Source organism: Tympanuchus pallidicinctus, unplaced genomic scaffold, assembly GCF_026119805.1.
Source record: "Tympanuchus pallidicinctus isolate F22 unplaced genomic scaffold, pur_lepc_1.0 scaffold29, whole genome shotgun sequence".
Lineage (NCBI taxonomy): Eukaryota > Metazoa > Chordata > Aves > Galliformes > Phasianidae > Tympanuchus > Tympanuchus pallidicinctus.
The window spans coordinates 4,771,884-4,790,587 of NW_026294746.1; the positions used below are offsets into that span (position 1 = coordinate 4,771,884).

At 45.4% G+C, this 18,704-nt stretch overlaps 3 protein-coding genes across 7 annotated transcripts in view; 1 reads left to right on the forward strand and 2 right to left on the reverse strand.

Annotated features, from left to right (window-relative positions):
* TMCO4 (transmembrane and coiled-coil domains 4) overlaps positions 1-4,720 on the reverse strand; it is a 37,210-nt gene extending 32,490 nt beyond the window's left edge. For 4 of the 5 annotated variants that reach the window (XR_008208754.1, XR_008208753.1, XM_052691792.1 and 1 more), the window contains exons 1-3: positions 4,611-4,720; positions 2,682-2,866; positions 2,303-2,477 (exon numbers count right to left, since the gene is read on the reverse strand). Coding sequence is in view for 3 of the 5 variants with exons in the window: in XM_052691792.1 (XP_052547752.1) it covers positions 2,303-2,477; positions 2,682-2,860 (354 nt within the window). In the remaining 2 variants the exon portion in view is untranslated. Of the gene's footprint in view, positions 1-2,302; positions 2,478-2,681; positions 2,867-3,862; positions 4,039-4,610 lie in introns of all 5 variants that reach the window. The other variant, XM_052691793.1, reaches the window with a different exon arrangement.
* Positions 4,609-9,605, reverse strand: RNF186 (ring finger protein 186). Its single transcript, XM_052691809.1, has 2 exons — positions 5,284-9,605; positions 4,609-4,777 (listed from the first exon to the last, which is right to left on the reverse strand). The coding sequence occupies exon 1, from the start codon at positions 9,562-9,564 to the stop codon at positions 8,572-8,574; it is 993 nt and encodes a 330-aa protein (XP_052547769.1). The 5' UTR covers positions 9,565-9,605; the 3' UTR covers positions 4,609-4,777; positions 5,284-8,571.
* A 1,627-nt stretch (positions 9,606-11,232) lies between these two features.
* On the forward strand, positions 11,233-18,602 carry OTUD3 (OTU deubiquitinase 3). The gene is made up of 8 exons (XM_052691807.1): positions 11,233-11,437; positions 11,888-12,036; positions 12,804-12,916; positions 15,522-15,644; positions 16,316-16,441; positions 16,960-17,056; positions 17,837-18,012; positions 18,354-18,602. The coding sequence occupies exons 1-8, from the start codon at positions 11,271-11,273 to the stop codon at positions 18,528-18,530; spliced, it is 1,128 nt and encodes a 375-aa protein (XP_052547767.1). The 5' UTR covers positions 11,233-11,270; the 3' UTR covers positions 18,531-18,602.
* The last annotated feature ends 102 nt before the right edge of the window (positions 18,603-18,704 follow it).

The window sequence follows — 18,704 nt, forward strand, 5'->3', positions numbered from 1 at the left end:
CCAACATCAAATAACTTCTTTCAAAAATCTGGCCTAAGCATTTAGACACGTGTAGTTCAAAAGGTGAGAGATGGATTCGGGTAATCAGGTGACAAACTGGAACAAGAGATTGCATTTGTGACCATTAGCATACTCAAGTATTTCTCAGTGCTTCAGGCTTTGCACGTACTACCATGCAGTCACCTGGAGTCCAATCGGCATTGATTAGATTAGTTCACAACTTGTTTGTTTCCTCTCTTTATGCAGCAGCTATTGAGGTTTGGTCATTTTGAAGTGGAGGTGTTTTTAATTTTAATTGTGCTCAGGACCACCATGCACAATTGAGTGAAACCTCACAAAAGAAAGGAAAGCAATCTTTATTACAAGTCTTTGCCAGTATTTTATTAATTGCTACAAGTCCAAAATCTATTTCCTCACAGAGGGTTTCACATTGCAATGCCACTGCGTGTGGGAGGGAAATAACAACAAGGAATACACAGGAAAATGGGCATTCTAAGTCTGCTCAAAGCAAGAAGAAAAAAGACTCATTAAGAATTTTGTTTTCTCATCCACTACCAGGAAACAAAAGTGAGCAAAGTCAACTTCTTCCCCTCCTTTCGCTGTCACTAAAAGCAAATAATAAATTGATTCCTATCTAGACAAGAATCACTGCTTTCTCATACCACACCCACAGCTATTTGTTATGACTGCTGTCAAAAAGACAGCGTTTGCATGTATTCATCACCTGCAGTAAATTCAAATGAAGGCATAAATCCACGATCCTCAAATTCTCACTGCATCAGTGGTGAGCTCACCTCCTGATCTGTGCATCATCCCTTGGTAGAGGGCATTCAAAAATACAAGCATTAGAGGCACCAGGACCCTGCCACTGAACACAGTGAGCACTGAAGCGTGTTCCTGGAATAAACATTTACGGTTAAACAAAGAAACAGTAGTGCCATAAAGCAACAGATGGAGAACTGACAAAGTTTGATCCTGTGGCTTATTTTCAGGTAATAAGGAAAAAGTTTATCTCAGCTTATCTCAGCCTGGTACCTTGAAGCTTCCCATATGCCGGAATGCTTTCCCACCAACATCCTGCAAGCCTCTCATGCTTTGCCCTGCAGCAACCTTTAATTATGTGCTTCATCTGACAACACCAATCACCTCACAGGACTGCATGAGGTCCAACTGTTGAGGCATTAGGCTGATAGCTATTGCTGATCTTTGCTTTCATTTAATCAAAGAACCGTTATCAAAGGCTTCTGTGTTCCACTAGGAACCATGGCAAGTGCCTCCGTTCTCATAACAAAATATTGCACAATCCCAGAGGCTGTGATCTCTGAGGATCCAGAGAGTGTTTTGTAAAAGCACACGGAGACCTAACACAACATAAACTTGGAGCAAGCACAAGTTACGTTTTGCCAAAATTTCACTCTTATTAAATGCAGCAGCCTAATTCTAGAGAACTCATCCTGGAGTAGACAGAGCTAGGGAAACAAGCCTGGGAAATGCTAGGTCATCTCAACACAGAAAGAACTGAACGTACACTTACTGCTTCTGAGCAAACACAATAATTTTAAAAAAATAAATAAATCAAAACAGCTGCTCTTATTTCATATCTGCCCCAACTTACTAATTAAGCTCATTAATCTCTGTCACTGCAGTGAGGTTGCTATAATATTTTGAGCATTATAACATACTGATGTTTGCATCAAATCTTCTGATGCCTTTTATGGACCAGCTAGGAGACACAAAAGAAGACAAAGATAAAGGGAATTCATCACGACCAAGAAGGAACAATTCCATCATCTCTTTACCTATGCAGCCTTGTTCATGTTCACGTACGTAGAAATGTTTTGTATTAGAGGAGAAGGAACATTAAACCCTGTAAAACTACTGGCCCTCTACACACCTCCTCATATACACACATTTTCCTGCTCCTCCAAAATCCCCCTTGCTCACAGTAAGAGGGAATGAAAAATAGGGCCTCTCATGTTCAGCATTTCACCAAAATCTGCAGAATGCCCATGTGTGTAAAAAAGATTGCAGCAATACAGTCAAAGCTTTGACAGTTCTCTCTAAGGCAAAGGCATCAAAGACAGAAAATGTTAATTCAGCAGTAACTGCATCTCATGCTCATCACTTCCACGTGCTGTGAATGGATAGATTGCTAAGCACCCACAGAGCTGCACAGAAGAAAATGCATATCAGGATTCTGATTTACTTCCCTAACTGCACAAACAGAACTGGACAAACAGGCAAGTATAACAGATCTTTTTTTGTAAAACCAAACAGAACTGAGGGGAACGTAGGAACTTACCTGGGTAATGACAACAGGATTATCTTTCACAGTGGGATCCTTCAGCAAAAGCTGGGCAAAAGTTTCTGTGCCCTCACCTCCTAAGCCACTAGCAAACGCTGTCATGGCAGGCAAGACAGCATCAGGCAGGTCCAGCCATTTCACCAAGCCCTCAATGAACTCTGTCCTGAAGGAGCTGTAAGGCAACAGAGGCAGGTGAGGCCTTGTAACAGAGTATTTTTGCAAGCCTTGAGCGGTCCCTGCTTCCTTGGGATGCTTCAGTCTTTATTTTTTTTAAACCCAATCCATCCCATTTGCAACACTGACTCTGACACCACTTCGGTGTGAGTTGCTCCAAAAGCCACCTGCTGTGCTCATTCCCTGTGCCCACATTTAGTACCTTTGTTCTTTTTCAGGGAACAGCCACGCCAGGGATACCCCACAGAGTGCTGCATAAGTGAACTTTCCTGGTTCACCCAGCTGCTGGCTCAGCAGCACACACGATTCCCTGTCTTCTGCTTGTTCAGCTCCACTATTCTGCTTCGAAGCCGAACTTTCCCACTTCTCTTCTGTAGCCATTTTTACCTGCAAGTTCAAAGAAGAAAAAGCAGAAGGGAAAAAAATAACATAACAACTGGAAACCAGAAATCGAGGAAACAAATTGCCTTTGCTTTTTCACTGCCACACTTGCTGGTCTGCAGCAATGCAGGTCTGTCAAAGCCCAACTTGTGTATCTCATTGCAACGCAATGCCGTGACCACAGACAATAGGAGGCTTTCTGTTCACCAGTTCTTAGTTCTTTTGCACCAAATCAACAACGCTTCTCAAAAGGAGAAGTCTACTTCAAGATGAAAAGAGACTGGGTTCCATTCTGGCATATTATTCACATATTTAGTGGAAAAAGAGATGGAAAAATAAAAGCTCTGCACCTGGCACAGGGACCAGTATGGCAGCCTGGGAAATAATTTGCTTCTTTCATCCCCAACCCAAATTGCTCCTATGTTCATTTTGCTAACAGTGTTAAGAAAGTTAAGTCCAGCTGCAGCCTCTGATTAGGACTGTTAATGAAACCACTTATTTCCCAAGCCATTGCTATGCTTTGTTTATAGTCTAATCTTACCTATACAACCTACCACTACATTTCCCTAAACATAACATTGCCATGCTACCTGGAACTTAGGCTGGGCCAAATATTATTTTCAGAGCACCAAAATGTAAGCAGCTTGTGATCACACACTTCCAAATGAACTGCTCCAAAGGGCTCCTGGGAGCCTCACTGAGTATACAGGGAGTTTTGGCTGCTAATCCAAGCAGCTAGCAGAGAGGACAGAAATCGGGCAGAGGTGACAGCAGCACATTCCACAACTGAACATCAGTAAGTCTGCTTCAAAGCTCACTTACATCACCTGAAAGTTCTACTGACTACATCAAGACGCAATCCATTTCCAAAGGCATATCACAAATGGCAAACCATTTTGTGCTTGCTATTTGGATACTTTCCCTGCTGATAGGAACTGGAGACAACCTGCTGTAACAGCATTAACCAAGCACTCAATCTCAGAAGATTCAGATACCACTTACGGGGTAGCTTAGAATTCCAGAAGAAAGAAGTGCAGCAGAGGAGCAGCTCTTTGTAGAGACTGCATTATCTCCATGCTATCTGTCATGATGTTCCAGGTAAGCTGTCTGTCATGCTGTCTCACTCAGAAATGTATCTGAAAGTATTCATATTCCTCAAGGCTTGCACTATGTAACTGCTGGTGTATAAACCAACACACATTCATCACTGAAAGGCTGGGGATTGCTGCAATGCCTGTCCCCAGGAGAGCTCAGCTTCCCCGCAGCAAGCATCTCCTGATGCTGCCTCTGGTCTGAGCACACAGATATAAGGAACCTCAGCACGTTTCCATGGAAACATCACATTCCAGCAACACGGGAGCACAAAGTCCTCAGGAATAAATAAACAGTGCTCTTTCTGTTCCAGTCAGAGGAAGGGAGGGCCAGGTGACACTCCAACAGGGATCAGTGCTGGTCCAGGTGGCACTGTACCCCCCCTCAGCACACAGCACCATGCCTGGGGCTTCGGCTCTGAAGGCACAGTGAGATGTCTCCATGCTTCCTAGGATTTCACCCCCTGCCAAAATCCCAAGACTTTTTACTACCTCAGCAGCTCCAAAGCCCTCACGTGGGTGATCAAACTCCATTTCACACCACTCCCTGAGCTCTGATCTTCCTAAAGCATCCAGAGCCTGACTCAACATGACCGCCTGGAAATTATGGAACACAGTCACAATAACTTCATGCAAAATAACCTGGCATGTCCACTCACCTCTGAACACAGATGTATTAAGTTATTATGGGAAGCAGCATTGGAAATAAACAGTGATTTGTGATGCTGAGTGTTTAGAAGGGCAGCTTCGCTTGGCCCTTTTCTGTCACCTCTTCAGTCGAGGAGAGCTGTGAGCAGTACACAGATATCAATTTCTTCATAAATATCTAAGGAAAACAGGAAAAAAAGGGAAAATGTGCTGAGGTTGTACAGCTGCTGGCACTGAACTCAGGACTACGTGATTCAGAAACCTATAGCACTGCCATCATCTGAAATGCGCACTTGAAAGCGGTTTTTTTTTAAAAAAATATCATTTGCAGCACTTGTTTCTCACACTTTTTGCTTTCTTGAGATGCGGTTTCTTGCAATTCTATTGGGAAAGGAGGAATCCTAAAAGGACCCAGAGCTGCGGAGAGGCAAAGAGAAACGCTGAGCGGGAAAACGCGCTGAGGGGACAGCAGCCATCCGTGAGGAGAAGCGCAGCCCGCGGACACCGCCACAGCGCCCTCAAGGAACAGCCTGAAGCGAGGTGTCCGCCCTCCCCACCCCTCAGCCCGGTCCCAGCCCCTCTCGCCGCCCGGGTCCGACCTGCTGCCGACCCGGAGCGCTGCGTTCCCTTCCGCCGCTGCCCCCCGCCCCTTCCGCCCGTCCCGTCTGTGCCCGTCGCCCTTACGCAGGTTCCGTACGGATAGAGCCGGGCGACCCTCTGCTCTCCTTACGCCGATAGCGTAGCAGCGAGCGCAGCTTACGAAGGGCGGGAAGGAAGCGCGCTGCGCTGAGGCGGCATCTCACGTGAGGTGATGGCGGGCACCGGGCTGAGGCGATGGCTCACCTGCGCTGTTGACCGGCCCGATGGGGAGGAAGCAGCAAGGCCAGCTGCTGCTTGATTCTTTAAATCAGTCGATCAGGAAAGTCTCTAAGATTCGAGTTGGAGTGTTAGAAAGCAGGCATTCTTTAAAGCAGCGCTGGATGCGTGGGGGTCGTCCTCCTATAATGCATAGCCTGCACAACGGGTCTTCAGCTTATCTACATTACTCGTGTTGCGTATGCAGGAGTTTCCCAGGTGTATGTTACAAATGCAGTAATCAAATCCAAGGAGGACCTCCTATTTCCCTGCAGAACTTCCTTATCTCCTCAGCCCAGAGACACAGCTCTGTTACCTAAACAAACTGCAGAGCGATCAGCAAACACCAGCATCCATAACCCAGAGTTACGGGTGCAATCAGCTTGGCTCTGCTCAGCTCTGGTTAATTGGCCTTGTCAAAATCCTAGGGCTGTGCTAAGGCTGTGGAGTTAATTCAGCTCCCTGAATTGCACTGCATTGGTTTCATGGGTTTTGGTCAGTGTTTTTGTTCCAGTGGTGGCACGGAGCAAGCACAGTGCTTGGTGATCCGTGGCAAAATTTGCCTTTTCAAGAGGAAGGAAGCAGCTTTGCTGGATGATCACGTTTTGTGAAAGTGAACCTAGTTTGGGCTGCTCGGTAGCTGATGTATACATCAAAATCCGCTACTTGAGTCTTCTAAAATAAAATATCTGAAATATGTTCTGTTGAAAAGCCAAATTTGATTTGTCCAAACGTCCTGCTTGCTTGCTGCTAGCATTACACCTTCAGGTTTGCTCTCACAAGTGCTCCTTATCCATATCACCCTTTTGGTTTTTGGGCATCATCATGAACTTCAATGTGACGAGAGGCTCAGAAGGCCCCATGATCCCAGCTGGGGTGCAAAAACCGACCCAGGTAACCACAGTGGACATCTGCACATGGTTCACAACAAGCAGAAAGCCATCTGGACACAAATCTGTGTTCTCAGAACCAAATCTGCAGATTTGTTTCTTGTGTTCGAGGATTGAAAGCTCTCCTGCCGTTAAAAGCAATTTAGAACACGTGGGCCAGGGTTCTGTCTATACAATCCACGATAATTTGTTGGGTCTCATCATGCTCTTAATGTCTCCATGGCGTTCCGTCCTTACAAAACGCAGTTCTGGGGTATTTGTGCAGGATGTCAGCCACCACCTTGGCCCATTTCTCACCATGCACTATTTCCATGCTATGTCATTTAATCACTATGTGAAATCAGGACCCACCTAGCTACTGTAAGCAAGGCAGGGTAATTTGGAACTGCAACTCGATTGCCATTCAGATTGGTATGAAGGAGAACTGCATACAAACAAATCCTTTTATGTTTTTGAATACAAACACATTTTTTTGCAGCTTTCCACCATAAACTTACATGCCCCTTCAAAGGATTGCATTGTCATTGAGCCTTATCTTGTCAGGCCTTGGGAATTAATAGCTGCTGTAAAAGAATTCAGCTCATAGGATGTAATGACTTCTGCCAACATCCATGAACTCTGAATTGGATGACTGCTAGAAGCTGTAAAGGCTGAAGCGTTGTTCCAGCTGAACTGCTGAGCACAAGTTTGTAATGTGCTGGTATAGAGCTGCAGGATGACCGTTTTGAGGTAAAACATTCCTTTCTAACACTTTTGTGTGTGTGTGCACTGTGAGCATCAGTTCAGGAGCAGTATCTCTTGACTGGAGATAACAAACTGGTGCTGGGTGTGAGCTGTACACCCTTCCAGAGTGGGTGCTGTTTGGTGCCAGTCTCACTTCGTCCCTTCCCAAGTGTCTTCTCCTGGGCCAGACTGCCCTTCAGTTTTTAATTGGGCCACGTGATGGCTGTAGCTCATGTCATCTTTGTCATCTTCAGGAAAGTGTGTTCCATCCTTGCTATCTCGTCATTTGAATGAGATCAGTGTTCTGCGCAATTGGTGCACGCTTTTCCTTTAACCCTTCTAGCTTATTCTTCTGTATTCATGCACATCACATTGGGGCTCAATTAGTATTTGTTACAAACATTTATAGTAGCAGTCATCCACTGCTGTGGAGAGGGCTTGACAGGTTTGTTTTCCTTATTCAAAGAAAAAAGCCCACCGCATTACTTTTCTGCTTTACTCACAGAATGCTCTCTCAGCTGTAGATCCTGTCAGTGAGGGAGCTGGGAAATGTTTTGATGTTAATTGGCATGCAGAATTGAAACGCAGAAGTCAATGAGCAATTAGCATTATTAAACTTTAATGGATATATTCCATATATTAAAAAAAATATATCAGATTTGGCATAGGATAACCATCGGTAGATTTATTTTGATCTCTACAGGGAGAGTTGTGGGCATCTCCAAGGGCAATGTCACACTTAATGTAAAGAGAGCAAGAGGAGAGGTGGTACAGGAAGCCAGATAGAGGAGTGCAGCTGAGAGGAACCATTTCTGTGCTAAAAAGCACAGAGAGCTTGGAATGTCATGAGCTTTTCAGAGCCTTGCCCTTTGTAAGTTGTGGACTCAAGATTAGAAGTGTTGATTTTGCCTCTTCCTCTCTAGTTTTGCGTGCAACTTAAGGTGGCAACTTAAGGTGGCTGCCTTCTCCCAGCCCTACCTTCCCACCGCTGACAACAACCTTTTGGTCCATGATACAGACTAAGGTGATAAACTGGGTTAAAATCACCCTCTTCCGTTGAGGCTGGTTGTCCAGTCCCAGATTATCAGGCTAATTCCCCACATTATCACAAGAAAAGGTGTGGGTATGTTAAGAGAGCAGGAAAACACAGCAACGGGGACAAATTTTCAGTGTCAGATGTTTCAGATAATGTTCTGCAGCAGTAATCCAGAGATGACACCAACAAGAACAAAATGACCAAAGCAAAACAAAACAATTATTCATCTGGGATAGAAGCTGTGAGGAAGGCTTACAATTTTCTCTTACAAATATCAGAATACAGATGTTTTTCTATGTTTTCAGTAATATTAAAGCAGCACTCTGCATAGCCATTCAGCCTTAGGGCTATGTCAGACGCTTTGAATTTATGATGTGTTTGCTTTCAAAGTCCAGTAACTGACTCGTGCTGCTGACACTGAGCTGTGCAAGGGGAACGAGGCATTATCTCCAGGTATCTCAAATTGTTTCAGGCAATAGCAGCAATGTGGGTCTCCTTGTGGCACGACCTGAGTGAGCTTCCATTGCAGCGCCAGTAAAATTTAGGAGTGCAGCAAAGCACCATAGACATGACCAACCCCAAAATCAGCATGATACAAATGACCCATTTTATCATCCCGGAGTATATGAACGGGAGGATGAGGATGGTGAGAATCACCAAAAGCAGCAGGAGCAGCACAAGTCTCTGCACAGCCAGTCTGTTGTCTGCTGGGATCGTTGGGTCTCTGTTTACAATGTCCTGGCTGCTCTGAGCCCAGCTGCTGCTATCCAGCCCGATGCCCGAGACGTGTACCTCATGACATGAGTCGGGGTGCTCCAAGAGGTCCATGATCTCTTCTTTGTTTGGGAGCGTGCGGATAAGTCCTCCTGACACAAATGTGTTTTTTCTGCACAGGGGGCAGGTGATTATCCAGGTATTCTCCTCTTTCCTGAGGATGAGCTTCAGGCAGACCGCACAGAAAGCATGCTGACAGCCCAGGAGCTTTGGGACCCGATAAATGCTGTACTTGTTGAAGCAGACCAGGCAGTCCATGTCTGCGACAGATGATGTGGGTGAAGGCTGGTCGTCCCTTTCAGAACTGCATACCTCAGGAGAGCTCGGGTTTGTTACAGCAAGAGATGCTGAGTTCAGACCGTCTCCTGAAAACGCTGTTTTCAAGGCATCAGCACTGTCTAGCTCTGTGCCTGGAGAGCTCTCCATTTCTTTGGAATGTCCCTCAGTGAATGCCAGTCTCTCCACATCAGCAGCATTTTCTGCATGGGGTCCTGCTCCGCTCATTCCTGCAGGCCCTGCGGTGGGAGCAGGACTGACCTCAGCCTGAGGTGCTCCAGAAGCTGTCCGCTTGTCGCTGCTTAGCTTGTCCATGGATTTCTCCATGGAGATAAACCTCAGTGCAGTTTGTCTTCCCTTAGCCGAAGGACTTCCCAAGTTTCTGTCTCCTTTTATGTGTTCCTGTTGCATGCATCATCTAGTGACAGCTGTTTTTAAGTGTGTTGTGCTCTCACAGTGTGATGTTTTTATGAGCTGGCCAGTTAATAATTAACTTCATGGCCAAGACATTTTATAGTGGCTGCTATCACTGAGCAATTCCCATCCAGAAGGAGATCCCATGGTGTAATGAGACTGCAGCTTTTTCCACAGGGACAGCCAGACTGAGAGAATGGCACTACTATTATTAATCAATTAGCACTTGATTTGTTAAGGGTGATTTCTTTGGGTTCTAAGCACAGCCTGGTTGGACAGTGACAGTCAAAGAATTGCCTAATTGGCGTACTGAGTGCAGTGCTTTGATTAGAGAGTGAGGGACAGAAAGGCAGGAAAACTGTCCTGCTCCTTTCTGGCACTGGCTTTCTCACCACCTTGCTAAGTTGTTTTGTTCTCCTTCTCTTTTGGCGTTAGAACCACAACGATGAACATTACCTACAGGTACTGCAAATGCCTTCCATGCAGGGCTGACAGTAAGGAAGCCTGTCTTGCTTTAGCACTGCTCAGCTGTTGAGTGTTCAGTGTCTGATTGTTATCAGCTCTTTCTTATAGGAGCACCTCTGTTGGTTTTAGGTGCTAACTGAAGCGTGACTTGAGATCCATGAGGTTTTCAGAGCCCACAAAAGAGATCTGGAAACCATCTTGGTAGGACTCTTGTTGGCATTCACAGGACAACCTCGTGCTCTCAGTAATGCCCAGGTAGGTGGCTCTGAGCTCTTCTGAAAAATGAGTGCCTGAACAAAATCTCTTTTATTTGAAGGGTAAAATACAGACGGTTTTCTCAATAAGAATCCCATGGAAGGAAGGAAGGTAGAAAAGGAAGGGTCAGTGATCCCAGAGGGCTTGGAGACACACAGTACCAAGCCTGTAGCCTCAGATGCACCCGAATGCTATCCGTGCTACTGCATAGCAGCCCCTCCACAGGGGGGGAGCAGCAGAAAGAACTGAAATAACCGCAATTAAAGGGGAAGGAATCCAGGAGGACTCTAATCTGATGAACTGCTGGAGCGTGGCTGGGGTGAGAAGAGCTTGTTCTGTGCCTGGAATGGCAAAAGAGTTGTTGTAAGCAAACTTCAGAGAAGCGTCAGGGCGTTGTGCTGTGTTTCTGCTGACAGAAGATACAGCAGAGTTTGACGGACTTTTGGGTGACCCCAGTTTTTAGGGGCACGACGACCTTTCAGTTGAAGACCGCGGGCTCTGCCTGGTTTTTATGGGTCAGGTTGAATTAAGAATGCCTTTTCGTGGCTGTCCTGCACTGATGAAATGCTCAGCTGCGGTCCAAAGGAGCCGTCCGAATTTTGACTCGGTTTTGTCCTTGGCTAGCACCTATAGAGGGGCTGTAAGAGAAAGGGAACAGACTCTTAGCAGAGCTTACTGTGATGGGACGGGGAAAACTGGAGAAATCTAGCAGAACGGCAGCAGTCCTGCTGGCACCTGGAACACCGTGTCGTGATACCTTTGTAAAGCGCCCGTGCGCTTACGCTGGTTGGGCGTTTGTGCCCCGGCTCGGATGGAACAGAAGCCCGGCTTCGGACGGCTCAGCCCCGCTCCCGCGGTGCCCCCTGGCGGCCGCTCTTCCCGGGGAAGGGAGGGCGGGGGAGCAGAGTGGCGGCGCTCTACCCATCCCAAAGTCTCTCTCGATGGTGCCGTCCCGCTGCGCATGCGTGGAGCCGCCGGCGGGGATGTCCCGCAAGCAAGCAGCCCGGGCCCGGCCCGGCGGCCCCAAGAAGGCCCGGCGGTCCCGGCATCCTACCGGGGGCACGGCTCTGAAGCCCTCAGAGGGCGGCGGGGGCCTCGCCAGGCAGCTCCGAGCCCTCGGCCTCAAGCTGCGGGAGGTGCCGGGGGATGGGTGAGTGCCGGAGGAGTGAAGGCTGAGGGCTGCCTCTCCCGGTTGAGAAGGGTCTGCGCCCCGCAGGGATCCGGGCGTTCCCCCCGTATCCTCGGATAACGTCGGTCTGTGCCCTTCTGCCCCTCGCTGGCACGGACGGGCTCAGGGCTATGCTGGCCGGAGGGCTTCCCGGCGGTGCGGGCGTGAGAGGACGGGGTTGGTTGGACACGTGCCTTTTGAGAAGCCGGGCCGTGAATCCTTGGGTTGGCCTTTGCTCTTTGTCTCCGCGGCAGTTCAGGACAGCTTTTGACTTGCTCTGTAGGAGCCGATGGTGTGTTCACTTAATTCTTGCCCCGCATTCTTCTAACCTCAGTTCCAGCTGTCCAGCCTGTATTTCTTCTGCATTGGTTTAATAGTGCATTTTGTTAGCAGTGCTGCCAACACACTTACAGGTGGTTTCTTGTTCGTTAGCAACTGTTTGTTTCGTGCCCTGGGTGACCAGCTGGAGGGACACTCCCGGAACCACCTCAGGCATCGCCAGGAGACGGTGGAGTACATGATAAAGCAGCGAGAGGACTTTGAACCTTTCGTGGAGGATGATGTTCCCTTTGAGAAACATGGTATGGATTCCGTAGGATGCTCATAGATGAGGTTATTCTGGACATGATTACATCTCATTTGAGTGCTTCCTGTTAAGCTATTCCTCATCCCAGCAGTATGTTACGTGGAGCCTCTAATCTTTAGTAACAGCATTGAGTTTACATTTATTATGTTTCTGTAGAAAGATGAGCCAGTAGAGTTGTCCTGGAACTTATTTGAATTTAGGAAGAATCTGGAGAAGGGAAGAAAAAAAGGAAAGAGTGAAAAGTTAGGGTTTTCACAAGGAGAAAATAAAGCACATGAGGTTTCACTTGAGAAAATGAAGCATCCAGAATACTGGTGGCCGTTGAGTGCTGACTTCCTTGGATTTCTTTCTCCTTGACATGTGATATTTTATATAGAGGAAGATCCAAAGCAGAGACCAATGCAGCCTTTGTTCTCACAACCTTGTGCTTGTGCCAGGTGACATGAAGGTGATGCATGAAAGCAGCGTGGTCATTTAGTACATGGCATCTTTCCAGAGAGCTAATGCAGAACTGATGGTCTTGCATAATGTAAGGTGTGCTGCATTTTCTGGAGTCTCTGTGGTCATTTAATACTCGTAAACTTCTGACACTGCTGGATTCTTGCCCCTGCAGTTGCCATTTAACAGTGGAATTTCCTTTCCAGAATTTATTTCTTGGGCTCCTTGTTGAAATTTTATTACTTGCTATCCCTGCAGTGCTTTTGGAACTGTCAGAAACCAGGTCTCTAACTCTCATAAATCTCTTGAATTTTTTTCCTTCAGTTACCAATTTGGCAAAGCCTGGTACCTTTGCTGGCAACGATGCTATTGTGGCCTTTGCAAGGAACAATCAGATGAACGTGGTTATTCATCAGCTGAACGCACCGCTGTGGCAGGTGAGAAAGAAAGCTTGTACTTTGGCTTGGCTTCTGGTTGATGGATACAAACTATTGAAACTTTCTGATCCATTAAACGAGAACAGAAATACTGCTCAGCAGCCATGCTTAGCTTGGCATGCTGGAGAGCTGTCCTTGCTTTTTCAGCCTTGAAGAAAAACTCTCAAGGCTTCAGTTAGGAGGATAGGGAATGAAAGACAGCAATAAATGGTTGAAAATAAATATATGGAGCCAGAACAGCGTGAGAGAAGCAGCTTTAAAACCCTGGGGTGGCATTTAATCAGCTTCTGGAAAGGACTGTGCCCTGTGATTCCATCTTACAGGGGGAGACTGGAACAAGTCATCCATCAGCTCCCTTCTGCTCTGCTTTAAGTGTATTCAAACTAGTTTCAGATGGATTCCTGAACCCAAACAAATTTAAACTCTCATTTACGTGGCAGCCATTAGCAGTAAGATCTCTAATGTATGTGAATAGATCTATAAATATCTTACCAACTGTACCTGCCAGTGACACGGATGAGTAGGAACACTGATCTGCTTGACCTGCAAGACTGCCTGGAGGCAATGACCCTGCAGGGGAGGTCGTGGAAGTGCTGTTCATGTTTTACTGTTCTGAACCGGATCCTAACGTCAGCAACTTAACTCTTATCCATATTTTTTACATCCTCTTGAAAATCTCTAACTCCTTTTTTTATTTTTTTTCCTTTTTTTTTTTCCCCCCCACTCGCTGACCTTTCCTGGGTTGTAAATGTTTGTGGTGAGGACCTGCTTTGTGTGCCTGCTTGGAGTCTTATTAATGAAAGGTGTCTGTAAGCCATTGAAACTCATAGAAGAGAGCAGTTTTGTGTGAGGAGCTTCTGGAGGGATCACATTGTGGTGACAGTCTTTCCTAGTTGCTAGATTCAACTAAACCAGGACAACTTCTTAATGTTAGCCATAATAATTTCTTATTTTTTTCATACTTCCTTACATATTGCTTTCTATCTCTACTTTGGAGCCCCAGCAGCATACTGGAAGGATTAAATTACAAAGAGAGCATTTCCAGAGAAGCAGATCAGCTTAAAGCAGATGGTGTGAATACCTCCTTTGGTCTCAAGTCAAAAGCAGATGGTGCATTATCCTTTAATTTTAAGGAAACTATTTGCATGCACTGCAGCTAAGCTGCAGAAATGTGAACAGGGGAAGTGTTTGGACCCTGCAGCTGTTTCTCAAACTATGACCTACTCAGAAGCTCTGTGGAGTTGGGCATCCCTGTGATGGCTTCTTAGGGCTTTAGTGACCTTTAACTTTTTCTTTATAATGACTGAAAATGTCAGGCTCCAAGTTAGCACAGACATGTGGGTTATTTTGCTGGCTTTTTGGGTAACTTTACCTTTTTTTAGTGTATTTCTGTTTTTTTTTTTTTAAAATCTGCATCTACCTTTAGCTTAAAATTCCATTGTATTTTGGAGGGAGCACACAGTGAGGCTTCAATACTGACAGCCAAAGAAATTGGCTCATCTTGAGTCTTAAGAGCTTCAGGATTTGTAAGATAACCATTTAGGGTCTGATAAATGAGAAATGTTGAGAAATCTGAGATTCAACGTGTGGAACAACTGAACAGGGTAAAAGGCAGGAGCTAAACGTAACCAAGTGTTGAGTTGGAAGTCAGAGGTGAACAAGTGTGGAAAAAGGTGAATGGGGAATGAGATCTCTTGTGAAATCCGTTGTTAATGCAGCACAGACCGCAGTCTTGGTTGAAAGGTGACTTGGTGTAAATTCTGCAAGCTGGGAAAAGACGTAAAAGGATTGGGAAACTCAGGAGCCCTAAAGCAGGCAGTTTTGTCATTTAATTACTGGAATCTTCTCTAGCAGAGGTGTCGTATCCTCAAACTCTGGCTTGGCAGGTGGGCAAAGGAGACTTGCAATTGTGGTGTAATATCCTGCATTCCTTGCAGGAGTTGAAATGCTGTTAGCTTTTATCTCATAGATGGAGCTAAATTCTCATGGTGGGAGTTCTCTTACAGAAGCTGCAGTGCTTGGTGCTGACAGAGCAGAGGAAGGTTTGATTGTTAATGGTGCTCTTGAGTTAATCAGTTCTCCTGGTTTTCTTCATTGGTATTTCTTTTCTAAGCAAAGCATCCACTTCAGATGCAAACCAATAAAGCAGTGTCTTGTCACAACTGCAGAACAAAACTTGCCATGGGTGCCTGTTTCTACTGCAGTTCCAATTTGATCAAACTCTTTTTCCTTGCACTTGAGGGGGGAAAAAAGGCACTGTGTCTTTTATGGACACCATCACTGAAAACGAGTTTGGAGAAGATCATCAGAAAGCTGTAACTGCTGCTGTAGAAAGCTTAGAAAATCTTCTTAAGCTTACCATTAAAATATTTTCCTGCTGTAACTGAGCCAGCAATTTGTATCTCACCCTTCAGACAGAAGCTGTGTTGTTACTGTAGGTACATCTGGATTATTAGGTCAGAGCTTCCTGTTTAAAGATGCTTCAGCAGCTACGTACTTTTTTCCTAGCACACTGTTAATCATTACTTCAACAAGTAATGCTAAGAAAAATGTGACTCTGAAGTGAAGCTCAAATCCTCATTTGCAGTCTGCTTGTTTCAATTAGATTCAAGGCACTGACAAAAGCAATGTGAGGGAGCTGCATATTGCATATCGGCACGGGGAGCACTACGACAGCGTGAGGAGAATCAACGATGATTCTGAAGCCCCAGCATATCTTCAGATGGAGGTTGGTTGTGTCACAGTGCCCTGATCAGCTGTGGCTGATAAGTAACAGCTGAATGTTACCAGTTGATTTACTTTCTCATTTGCACTGAGAGAAGAGTGTGGTCCCTGTTCCATCCTGGGGATAGAAGAATCCCTGAGATCATTTTAATTAGTGCTGCTCCTTTTCTTGAGGCCGTATGGGAAGTGCTTAAATTGTTGGCCTAGAAATCACTCTTGAATGTGATGCACTGATATATGGGCTGTAGAAGTCTTGAGTTCACACCATCTCAATTCGGCTCCTCGCCTCAAATACAAAAACAAATGGGAGGGAGGAAACAGATGGAAATGCAACCTCCAGATTCAATAATCTTCATATCTTGCTTTTTCCTGTTAAGGAGTGAGCTGCCCTGTTGGCAGGGTTTGTCTGTGTGTATTTGTATGATGTGTGGAACTATAATAAAATCAATACTTAAAAAGCCAGTGATTGTTAACTGGTTTGCATGATCTTGTAGTATATAAGAGCTTTCTCAGTGGAGAATTTATGAATCTTGGGAAGCTGTGTTAGGGACAGTGGAAACTGTGTTAACTTCCACTGATTTTTCTGAGAAATACATGTTATGACCCAATTTATGTCAGTGTCAAATTGTATATGATGAAACTGATACATGCTTGTGGGCTTTGCTTTTCTTGTAGATGCTCTCCAAAAATGACTCAAATAAGGAGGAGGAAATGAAGCAACAGAAGGGTGACTCTGAAGATGAGACTGAAATTGAAATGGAAGCTGCTGTACAAGAAGTGTGCAGTGCAACTGGGTGTTCAGTAAGTATTGGGTGCCTTTTAATGCTCCATGTTCAAAACTCCTTGATACACGAAGGTAATCCTTGAGAAAAAGTGTTTGTCCTGGACAGTCTCAGTACTGCAGGCATCAATTAGGGTGCACAGCATCGTGGAATCAATCAAGTACATACTTTGTATGGGTACTGAATAGTTTTGGAAGCTTTGTCTTACAATCTCTCTCAAAAAAAACACCTTGGTTTAAAACCAAATTCGGCTAAATTTGGGCATCCCATACTCCATAAAATCTAGCTATGGCCACTAGATGACATGTGGTTACTAAAGATGCAGAGAACAGAAAGGATCAAGTGTGAAATATTTATGCTGAAACAGTGTACCTGGTATCTTCAGGACTTTTTTTTTTTTAATTATTTTTTCCCCTCACTTTCTTGAAGAAATTGAGTATGAGCTAATGGGAACAGCATAAACAGCAGCAGGTGGCTGTTGAACAGATGTCTGTATGTCACTGGTTTGAACTCTGATGTTATCTTTCTCTTGGACAGGACATTGAGTTGGTAAGCCAGGTTCTGAAAGTGGAAGACTACAACGTAGAATCTGCAATATTTGCCATCTTTCAAGTGCAGGAAGTGGAAAGAATCAGTAAGTACGTGGACTTTGTCACTTAGTGCCTCAGAAAAATGCTGTCTGACCTTAATGTTCACTGTGAACAGCAGTTCAGCAGGGACATTGGCAGCAGGAGCTTCCTGTTAGCTGTGCTGCTGCCTCTTCTTTACTTAGAAAAGCTTGGAGGGCAGATTTTGTGCTCCTGCATAGTCTTTGGTAGCAATGCCAGTTGTGAGACTGACCAGGGTCTGCTGAAAGCACTGAACTAAGTTCCTACTGTGACACTGAGCATACTGCATCCTGTTTGTTCCCCACTAAAATCTTGAAAAGCTCTGTGTGAGGTTAGTAATCCCTGGAGCCGTTCTTGTGGCCTCCTCACCAGATAACTGTGCTTTCAGACTTTAACATCCCTGGGCATGTTCTGTCCTAGATCTATTCTGTGGACAGCCTGATGTACCCAGGTGTAACCCAGTTCTTGAGCACTAAGGGCCCTGACTTTTCTTTTTTGTTGCTTGTGATGTAGTGTCTCCCCTGTGAAGTTAGGAGTACTTGTCAGTAGAGCTTTGTTCTGATGCTTCTGAAAAATATGAGCATGTCACTGGGTTAGTGTGAAGAGACCCCCTTCTGCATTGCAGCAAGTGACAAACATGTTGTCCTACAAGAGCAGACAGAAGCGAGCAGACTGAACTTTGTCTTTTTCCATATTTGATCCAGCTTCCAAAAAAAATCACTGTTCCAGAAAGCCTGGAAGAAGGAATTGGCTGACAGAGACAGCTTCTGTGTAGAGTGTCTGAGACAAAACTGTGTTGTTGGTAGGTGCTGAGGAGCAGAGCGATCCCCAGAGCGAAGGTCAGAAGCTGTGTGCCTCACCTCTGTGTGAAGATAATGGAAGCAGTTCAAGAATCTTTGGAAGTCAGAGTTTGCATCACCATGAAACAGAAAATACCAAAGCTAGACCTGATGAAGAGAGTCGAGCTAATAAAAACTTCAAGGTATGTGCATGGTGGGTTGGCGGTGATTGAAACATCCTTTAAAGATCAGGGGAGCGCTTAGGATGGCTTAACCAGCAATGATTTTCTCCTTTTAATTAAGAAGTACTTCCAGTTACTGGATTGTGAGAAAAGCCACAGCTGTAGCAGCAACAAAGACGAGCACTTTGTAATGACGTACGGCGCTCTTCCCACAGTGACACAAAGTTCAGATAAATAGTCTGGAATAAGCATTTTCTGGCAGCTGCTTTGGTATCTGCTTGTCTCCTTTCCACCGTGTTATTTTTCCTCAGCTGGGCACAGAATGTCTGTTTTCAGCTTTGTTTTTGTTCTCCCCTTCTCAGGTATTTAAAAAACAAAAGAAGGAACAGCAGCGGCTGGAGAAGAAGAAGCGGCAGGAAGAAAGGCACCGACAGAAGGTCTTGGCCAGTAGGAGTAACTGTGCAGATAGCAACAGGACAGAGGTGGACTCAGATAACCAAATAACCTTGGTGAAGACCATGGCAGCTCTAAATATATGACTGAACGTGTTCTGAGCGTCCTGGTGAGAAAAGCAAAGGATACTGATGAAGATAAATTTCCTCTTAAGCAAACTTCCAAGCATCTGTTGTTACTGTGAAATTGTTTTGTGCGGAGGTTGCTGAGCACATAGGCACTTTGTTTCTTCACTTGCAGGGCAGGCAGTTGTTCAGTAA

Bases quoted from the DNA above. Each gene is read 5' to 3' on its own strand.
- RNF186 (XM_052691809.1), bottom strand. From the start codon at position 9,564: ATGCAACAGGAACACATAAAAGGAGACAGAAACTTGGGAAGTCCTTCG.
- OTUD3 (XM_052691807.1), top strand. From the start codon at position 11,271: ATGTCCCGCAAGCAAGCAGCCCGGGCCCGGCCCGGCGGCCCCAAGAAG. The intron at 11,438-11,887 runs GTGAGTGCCGGA...CTTGTTCGTTAG, and splicing joins CGGGAGGTGCCGGGGGATGG to CAACTGTTTGTTTCGTGCCC. The intron at 12,917-15,521 runs GTGAGAAAGAAA...TGTTTCAATTAG, and splicing joins TGAACGCACCGCTGTGGCAG to ATTCAAGGCACTGACAAAAG.